General features: G+C 33.1%; 1 protein-coding gene across 1 annotated transcript; it reads left to right on the forward strand.

Moving 5' to 3' along the window:
* The first annotated feature begins 1,382 nt into the window (after nt 1-1,382).
* On the forward strand, nt 1,383-2,751 carry si:ch211-1a19.2 (uncharacterized protein LOC100142650 homolog). The gene is made up of 3 exons (XM_052610153.1): nt 1,383-1,835; nt 1,912-1,979; nt 2,062-2,751. Exons 1-3 carry the CDS (start codon nt 1,774-1,776, stop codon nt 2,415-2,417), a joined length of 486 nt encoding a protein of 161 aa, XP_052466113.1. The 5' UTR covers nt 1,383-1,773; the 3' UTR covers nt 2,418-2,751.
* Nucleotides 2,752-10,329: the final 7,578 nt, after the last annotated feature.

The raw sequence follows: 10,329 nt of genomic DNA on the forward strand, positions 1-10,329 counted from the left end.
GTTTGTATTTTGATGTTTAAATAAATAGAATGCTAATTCAATTTGTGATTTTTTTTTTATAATTATACATTTTTGTAATTTTTTTTCTGCTTTTAAGAATTATATAATATTCACATGTTTATTATTTATATATATATATATATATATATATATATATATATATATATATATATATATATATATATATTATACATAATTTTTTTTATGTACAATAGCCTATTGATTGAAAATATTCCTAACCTGAATGTATTTCTTCCTCACTCACTTTGACTATATTGAAATTCAGTGTGCATGTAATTTCAGGTTTTTTATGGAAGACTTCATTGACCGTCTCTGTGCAGCAGGGGCAAAATGTCACGCTGAGCTGCCCACTGATACTCAACAGCAGCAAGGGGGTTTTGAGCTGGTATAAGCAGACTCTATGGCACGGGCCACAGTTGATCCTCTCCTACAATATCACCAACACTTCATGTGTGCGCTACGGCACAGGACTGGACCGCAGCAGATATGCCATCTTAACCAGGAAAGGGTTAAAACCCCGTCACCTCTTACAAATCACCACAACTTTACGAAATGATACTGGCACTTATTATTGCGGGTTTTCAGATAAAAACCAGACTCAAATGTTGAACAACTGAATGCAAATGCTGTATTATATATTACGTTTATTTATGGAAATCAATAAACTTTTTTTTCCCCATTGTATCATACAATTCTCCATCAGTGTCTGTTTCATATAAGCTGTCTTTCTAAAGTTTGGCTTGCATCTCAAAAGCTGCAGACTTTGCACTAATTGGATCAGTTGGTTCCCAGGAGATCTGTGCAGAAGTGCTGGCAGTGTTGTGACGAGCATCTGTCTCTGCCATTAAACCAACGGCTCTTTCCTGTTTTTATGTCCCTCTTAACTGAATAACAGTCAAATATGTTTTTTAACAAACTGATCCTTCAACATGTATAACAAAAAAGAAAAACGGTATTCTCTTATTGGCTCATCATGCAAAAATATGAATTAACACCATACCAAATGTATACTTGCAGTTCAGAGAAGTTAATCTAATAACTAATATAGTATATCTATATAATATCTATTTTCTATTCTATTATATTACGTAAGTCAAACTGATGAAGCACTTGGATCTGTGGATAAAAAGAAAAAAGCATACTATTCCTCACACATGTAGCATAAACTATGAAATATAAACACTTCAGAGCAATTTAAAAAAAAAAAGAAAGAAGTGATTGCATAAAACAGCATAATGCATGCCCATCATGCTAAAACCATAAAAAACTGAAATAATAATTCATAAACAAAAATAATATAAATACTAAATATTAAAAAAACAACTAAATCTTTAAAAACATTACTAACTATATTAATAGCTCAGTGATAGTCAAATGAAAACACCAGTGTGATTGGAAAATATTATTAAAAATAACATTTTAATTTTAAAATATTAAAAAAATATAATGCCTTTTTTAAAAGACTTCATTGTAAGAAAAAAATATTTGTAATATTATAAAAAATATGAGTAATTTCCTAGAACTTGATTCACAGTCTGTGAAGGAATCAGCAGTTTAATGGTTGAGTGCTTTTAAATGGACCATCTGCACCCAGCATGTGAGCACATGGGACGTTCTTCCCTCAACTGTCAACCTCTGTCTCAACTTTATAAGAGTCAACACTGAAACAGACCAAGCTTCACTGGCTCTAGAGGGAAATATACTGCTGATACACAGTAAATAAGGCATATAAAGAAACTAACTGCAACAGAAATGAACAAGAACAGAAAAGCAAGTGGTCTTATCGTCATTATTATCTCCCTTCTTCTGCTCTGGTGAGATTTTAACAGTTAAGTCAATGAATGCAAATGAATATTTGATCATGAAGCTCATTGCAGATTTCTATTACAGCATTGCATCAGGTGAGAAGGACCAACTGAACCAGATGTTTAGCAGAGGACTTCGACTTATTGTGGAAGGTAAGAGCTGCTTTCGGGAGGTTTGGAAATGTAGTTTTACTCCTGGTTGCTGATTTTATGCTCATCGTGATCTCACCAACAGTTCCTCACGTCCGTGTTGACCACCTGGTGACTCCGAAGGTGCATATTCTTCTGCCTTCTGGCGTTCAGAAGCAGCGTGCAGAGAGAGTGACGCTGGCCTGTGTCATCACCGGGTTACAGTCTAAAGCCGTGAGGATCACATGGAAGGTGAACGGAGCAACAGGTCTCAAGAAACACAGCAGCCCTGCACAAGTGCACCGAGAGCCTGGAGGCACCTTCTCTGCTGTGGGCCTGTACTCAGTGCTCGCTCATAAATGGAGTCATGGGAATACGTACAGGTGTGAGGTGACTTACAAAGCGGCGTTTTACTACGATAAGGCAGAGTCGTCTCTGTGTGTTCCTCCTGAGGAACTGTAACTGTGTCCTGTGTTAGAGATTCACGCTGGAGCCGGAGCACATAGCTCACTTCAAAATCAACAGAGGGAGAGAAAAAAAAGGACAATATATTTTCAAAACAATTTGGAGAGTGCTGTTAAATTCAAAATTCTGAATTTTCGTATTGTTTCAATATTATTTATAAACATGCAATTGATTTATATAAAACTTGGCTTAGTTTGCTTTAAACATTCTTATAATTATTATACAGTTTTGTTTTTGGTTTCATTTTCTTTGGTTAGCTCGCCCCCTTTTTCTTCTTTATGTGAAGCAAACAAAACTTTCAATAAAGATTTTCAATTAAAAATCAAAAGAGAAAAAGGATTAAAGGATTATATATATATATATATATATATATATATATATATATATATATATATATATATATATATATATATATATATATATATATATATATATATATATATATATATATATATATTATGTATATATTTCAAATAATTGTTTAATTGTTACATTATTGCCTGCAAATTGTCATGAAAACAATTAATACTTTTACATACTTTTTATATGTTTTGATTTGTTTTTGTTTTGTTGTTGTTTTTGCAGCTTTTCTTTGTTTAGCTAGCCATATTTTTCTGTGTATGTAAAGCAAAAACTGTTTATTATACAGTACTATCTTCTTATTTGTCATACTGTCTGTAGTACAAAATGACATTAAAGAAATCCGTTTAATATTTATTTTACAAATTTATTTTTCAGTCCTACCCATCCAACAATGCCTCATTCATATATATATATATATATATATATATATATATATATATATATATATATATATATATATATATATATATATATATATATATATATATATATATATATATATATATATATATATATATATATATTTGCAGACATCAGTGTGAAGTTGCTGTGTGGTTACTACATCTGATGAATCACAAGAGGGCGCTAGAGGTTTAATGTAAGATCTGATTATTAAAAAGCTCATTGAAGGTCATGAGGAGAGCAGTTCAGAGATACAGACACATCATGTTTTCAGAAACAGTGGCGTGCCACTTTCTCCTTTCTCTTCTTTTAAAAAATTGTGACTTGAATATTGTTACTAATATAATAAAATGCTTATTCAGTTTCAGCAGAAAAAAAAAACATTTCTGAGATTTATTCTTTCAAATAGGTTTGTAATCAGTTGTTCAATTACATTTGTTTAAAATGGAAAACAACAATACCTCAGAATGCGTTTGCAGAAAATCTGAGTCACAAGTCCAGCCCTTGTTGATAAATCACAGAAAACAAATGTAAGAACGCTGGAAAATTAAGCGTGTGTGTTCAGCTGTATTTTACAAAAACACAAAAATATCATATATAAATATCAGTTCATAAAAATAAGAACTGATTCAAATCTAGTTTCAACCCAGCATTAAAAAAGCACCTTTTTTAAACATGACTTTTATAAATCACTGTCCTATGGGAAGTATAGGAATCCCATGGAGACTGGCGCTCAGATACAGAGGCTGATGGGGGAAGGAGGACTGGTGTTCAGACTACAGGGTTAAAATATCTGCATGGCCAGAGGAACATTATGGTACGTGTTTACAGCCTCATTGACTAATCTGCAGAACATCAGGAACAGAGCGATTCAGGATTCAGAAATGTTGTCAGATCAGTGCATGAGACTCACCAGAGATCCTGTTAAACTGGTTCCTCTCTCTGTTTGAGAGACAGGCCTTGACATGCCTCAGAAGTGAAGCATGGCTAACAGAATAAATCTGACCTATATAAATCTGATATATATATATACATATATACACAAGGTATATAACTTTAGGTTTGGGCTGGTTTAATGTTTTTTAAAAGAATGCTCACCAATTAAGGCTGCTTTTATTTGATCAAAAATAGGCCTATCAAAAAAACAGTAATATTTTGAAATATTGTTTTAATTAAAATAACTGTTTCTCTTGCTCTGTTTGAATATATTTTAAACAGTGATTTATTCCTGTGTGTCGATAAAGCTCAGTTTTCAGCAGACATTACTCCAGCTCTCAGTGCTCAGGAAACATTTCTTATTATTATTATCGTGTTGAAAACAGTGGCGCCTAATATTCTTGTGAAAACAAGGTTTTTTTTTATTTTATTTTTTTATTTTTTTTTATAACATTCAAGCTTTTGTAATGTTATAAATGTCTGCGATGCCAATTTTGATCAATTTAATGCTGAATAAAAGTAATGATGTCTTTTATATATATTGTAAACTGTCAAACTCTATTATTAAATAATTAAATTATGTTTTAATAATTAATTTAATGATAATGAAAAACTTATGCTTAGAGGGTTATTTAAAGCAGATATAAATAGTAGCATATAGCCCGAACATATTGTGCAATTTATATACTTTTAAATATATATATTATTCAGCAAATATATATATATATATATATATATATATATATATATATATATATATATATATATATATATATATATATATATATATATATATATAATACACATATGTGTGTGTGTGTGTGTGTGTGTGTGTGTGTGTGTATAATTATAAAAAAATAATAATAATTTCAGTGCATCATAACACATTAGTCCCAATAATGCACAAAAGTCCCCTTCCTTTAAAGCATTTTTTAGGTCTGTAGATTGAGTTTTCTTCAAAAAAGAGAAGGCAGAGCTGTATCAGATCAGATCCTCCTCACAGGCTCAGCACACTGACAGCATGCGTGTGAGAGAGAGAGACGAACTGATGGACTCTGGGAAGCGTTCGCTCGGCCCACGCTCACTTCCCCCTTCTCTCTCTCTCTCTCTCTTCAGCCCTTAAGAGAAAATGGTGAGTAATGCTGGCGGATTTCCATGCCGCTATTTACATGTCTGCTCTGTGGAAGAGAAACCGGTCTGAACCAGTGCATACCGACTCGCAGGGCCTTTCCAGAAATCTGTTCACTCATTCTCTCTCTCTTTCTGTGTGTGTGTCATTGATTCAGACGTAGGAGTGCACAAACTTCCTTAAAGCGCTCCGGTGACATTCTGTCTCCTGGACGGGTCTATGTTACAGATTCGTGGGAAGTGTAAGAGGATCCCCAGTTAATCCCAGCTGACCTCTCCAGGTTGAGCATCATGGGGATGTCACAGGTCTCGATCAGCACAGGCATGTCTCAAACATTTCTGAGGTTGCATGACTCAGTCACATCCACGTCAGGAAAGTAATATAGTGCAGACTATCACTTTTGCTATTATAGTGTCACCAACTATATGCTGCTGATATGTGACCGAATTAGAATACAACTGTGACAAGGTTCCAGAACAGAAAACTGTTAATGCTAGTTAATTATGTAACTGTAATATATATAATATTATGAGATTATGGTATTTTCAAGGTTGCTTGAAACTATACTGCCGCCTGACAACGAATGTAAAACCTAAAAGGTTCAGAAAAGTTGAAAAATAAGTTTATACACTATATATACATTATATGTATATAACTCTAAAAATGACTCAAAAAAGGCCATGTGGTGTAACCGTGAAGAAAAAAGTAAAAATAAATAAGTTTTCATATCTTAATAATTTTTACCAAAAAAGATCTCAAATATACTTTTGATGGTAAACAAATTTTATTGAGAAAAAAATATTATATTGTTAAAGTCACACCAAATACAATTTTACAACCCACATTAACCTTGTCTTGTCATAGAAAAGTCATTTATAAAGTGGATATAATAACCAAATAATAATACAAACTTAGAGCAAAATATTTTTTCTTCATTCTATTCATCAAATTTAATTATATTTTTTAAAATCCTGTTTATTTTATATAAATATATAAATATTATTTATATATATATATATATATATATATATATATATATATATATATATATATATATATATATATATATATATATATATATAATTTTTTTTTTTCTTTTTTTTTTTTTGCCTTGTAAGCACATCTTGATTGGATGAAACCCTTACATAAAGCCCAAAGCCTCTGCTTCTGCATGTTTGCTCATATAATCATACAGGTGTGTATTATTATTTCTTTTTATTACATAAGGCTATTTTTGGCTTTTCTATGTTACATCTTTAACAGAGTAAATTAAGTATAATTACAGTACTCTGTCGCTACTTGCTGTTTAATAATACCTCAAGGACATATTATGAAATTCTGAGTCTGACACGACATCCAGAATGGAAAACAAGAATGAAAAGGACAAACAAGGTGTGATCTGAGCCGCTGTCGAGCCCCTCGCCCTGGAGCACAGCCAAGTGAATGCAGAGTGATCCAGAGCCAGGCAGAGATCGCTGTAACCTCGCACCGCTCCCCTGTGACACCCGAACACATGCTGGCACTTCCTGCTCACTCTGGCAGGCTCTCTCTCTCTCCTTCCCGTCACTTCTAGGACTCAAATATTGCATGTTTTTCTCACTGTCCTACTGCTTCCAAGTTACTAGATAAGTTGACTAAAACTAAAACTAAAACTATTGAGTAACACCCCCCCCCCCCCCCCAAAAAAAAAAAATTACTTGAAATATAATAAATATTAAATAAAATGTATTTTTATGATGTGCTAAAATAACTACAAGTGTAATAAAAATTAATAAAAATTTGACAGTGATAAAAAACGCTAAAAATGACAAAAACAAAAAACAAAATCACTAAAACTTCAAATAAAATTCTTATGAAATCAGAAAATATAATATACAGAATATATAAAACTTATTCAAAATATTAATAAAAACTATAATAGTATCTCCATTATACTAAAATAACACTGTATTACCAAAAATATATTTATGATTTATGTAAACCACATTCAATTTCACACATATACATTTCTCTAAACACAACATAACTACAAAAACACTCTAATTTCTAGATCTGACTTGAAAATGTGCCGGCACCCATTGACTTCCATAGTATGAAAAAAAGTACTATAGGCAGTGTAATCTAGAAACTCTCTGGTTACTGACATTCTCAAATACAGAGTCCCACAAATGTGTGCACGATTTACTAATTCATTCCCTCAATGTACTAAAACATGCACACGATTACTATTTCGTTCACTCGATTTATAAATTGTGCACACGATTTACTAATTCGTTCCCTCGATTTGCTAAATCGTGCGCAGGATATAGCAAATCGAGGGAACGCAATAGTAAATTGAGAGAACGTAATAGTAATCACGTGCACAATTTATTTATTTTTTCTTGCATGTCATGTGCGGGGCTCCGTACTCAAAATATCTTCTTTTACGTTTCAAAAGGAAGAATTCATACAGGTTTGGAACAACAGAAGATTGAGTAAAAGATGACAGAAGCTTCTAGAAAAGGAAGAATTACTAGAAAATCTATGATTTGGTTGAATTACAACCAGAAATTGTAGTTAAAGCAATAAATCACATCTCAAAATTTTTATCGAATGCCGGCTCCCATTGACTTCCATAGTATGGGGACAAAAATACTATGGAAGTCAAAGGCGACGGGAAACTGTTTGGTTATCTGCATTCTTCAAGAAAATGTTCTGTGTTCAACAGAAGAAAGAAACGATAAATCAGTGAGTAAATGATGACATTTTTGAGTGAACTATCCCTTTGAGTTAGTAGCATCACTAGATTTAGTTAGTTATTCCCAAACACAGTGTTTTGTCCGGTTGAAGTGTTAATAACTCCTGATCGAGTTCAGCCTCTGTACTAGTGATAGATTGTTCACCAAGCTCAGTGTACTAATATAGACATGCTTTGCTGATTCCCAGAAATGGCCTGCCTGGAAAACAAGAAAATATGAGAATTAACTTTTAACTGTTTACAATCTCCAGTCTTGCTTCACCCATGTGTACTCATCGGGATTTTGATGTCACACCTGCTTTCAATCAGGTTCCGTGTTAGGGTAACTACTGTAGGATGTTTTCCTGGCAAAGAATAGCAGCCGAGCAACACTTCAGGATAAAGACGCATTTCAAGTGCTGTTTTAGCGCTGTTTTGAACTATCTGTGGTAAGAAGAATACCACTGGTATGGCCTGTCATTGACAGACAAAGCTGACATGTGCCGGGACATCAGCTGTGATTCGGGAATACACTGGCATCCCAGTGACTTTGGTCGTCTTGTTTACTTAAAATCCAGAACAAACATCTTATAAATGTGTTTTTCAAGCTTCTATTCTGGTAAGTGACTTTTTCCCCCACACCCCCTGCTCACACCACACCAGCCTCTGCCAGAGAGCTCCAGAAATAGTCATCCACAGACATCAGATGTAGTGCCCTCGGTGTAGCTTTGTCCCCGTCTCACTTTTAACCCAGACAGTAGTTAACACTGCTAGATCACACTGGCTCAGCAAACCGTTTCGCTGGATCCGTGTGTCGACCCTGCCAGTGTTTGCTGAGGCATTGTGAACCAGCCTCTAAAGGACAAACATAATACTAATGTTCCAATGTCATTCTTCACTTTTCAATATGGTTTAGTGCCCTATTTAATCTGATGTGAAGGGAAAGGAGGATGTGAGGGACAGAAGAACAGTGTGTTCAGTAGGTTGTAAGTTATTATGATTTGCAGAACATCCGAAAGCAGTCATTTTCAATTCAAATTGGTGATTTGATGCAAGTGAAAGTGGTTGACAGTTAGAGTGCATGTGAATGCACAGCGCCACTATACAGCAGCTGTAGTTCAGACAGTTGTAGACATGCATTTTGAGATATTGCATAAAAAATAAAAAATAAACTCTGGATTAGTGTAAAGAGTGTAACTGGCTGTATAAAATGCAGTTGACATGAGCAGTGTACTGCATGAATGGGGCTGTGCTTTCTTGCATTTATGAATGCAGTCATTAAAGTCATTATTAGCTCAGATGAAGGAGTGATATGGAGTGTGTGCTTGGCCTGTAATGCAAACCAGGCAGGTTTGCATTTCTCACACTGCACGAGTTTAGAATATGTCCAGTATAAAAAGAGCATCATATTTATCATTTATCATCAAATTTGAACCCTATCTTAAAGAATATTTTGAATCAATGTTGTGCACAGCTTTAGTTTACTGCACTGATTTTTTTTCCTTTTAGTGTTTTTTTTTTTTTCTTGACTAGTGCTTTTTACGGATTCATTTTATATAATAAGTCATGGTTTCTACAGCTAAATTAATCCCCTCTTTTTAATTAAATCATGGCACCTTGTTTTTTATTTTATTTTTTATAGTAACCATTATTTAACTTTAACGAGGATATGAATTAATAAAACATGGCCATAAATTATGAGCCGTGGAAATGAATTCTTAATCCATGGCCACAATTTTACAATTTTATTTGACTATTTAAATTTTCTTGAGAAGCAATATTGTGCAAAATAATTTATCTTTCAGAGACTTTAAACTTTAGACTTTTTGAACTTTAAATTACTGAGATGATAATTAAATTCTAAATTGTATATAATAATTACATTTATTCAATCATTTAAATTAAAAATGTTTGAGATTATTCTAACTCATGGTGCATCAGTATTTATTATTAATTTTATTATCATTATTATTATTATTATTAATGTTTACTGGAAACAATACATTTTTAAAAAGAAAAATGAAACACATGATTTCTTTTTTATATTTTTGCTTTGTGATACAAAGGAAGGCTTGATTTTCTCAAGCTGTGTCCTTGAAAACTTGACGTCTATTTTTTAACAAAGCATAAACAATGACTTTTTATGCATTCCACTGCAGAACGGATGTGGAGGAACCAAATCAATGTCCACTGAAGGACTGCAGTTCATGGATCTTTTCCCAGTAATCAGATATCATCTGAGAGGAGTGACCAGCAGTCTTGGAAGTCTGATGTGCACGATAAAATCTTTTTATGGTGATATGTGGTCTCGATAAATCATGTGCATGCTATTTCACATATTATTTGGGGGGTTTGCATGCAAA

This window comes from Carassius gibelio, chromosome A11 (assembly GCF_023724105.1).
Source record: "Carassius gibelio isolate Cgi1373 ecotype wild population from Czech Republic chromosome A11, carGib1.2-hapl.c, whole genome shotgun sequence".
Classification (NCBI taxonomy): Eukaryota; Metazoa; Chordata; class Actinopteri; order Cypriniformes; family Cyprinidae; genus Carassius; species Carassius gibelio.

Coding starts and splice junctions, on each gene's coding strand:
- si:ch211-1a19.2 (XM_052610153.1), top strand. CDS start 1,774: ATGAACAAGAACAGAAAAGCAAGTGGTCTTATCGTCATTATTATCTCC. Junction 1,836..1,911: donor ATCTCCCTTCTTCTGCTCTG/GTGAGATTTTAA, acceptor TTTCTATTACAG/CATTGCATCAGGTGAGAAGG. Junction 1,980..2,061: donor ACTTCGACTTATTGTGGAAG/GTAAGAGCTGCT, acceptor TCTCACCAACAG/TTCCTCACGTCCGTGTTGAC.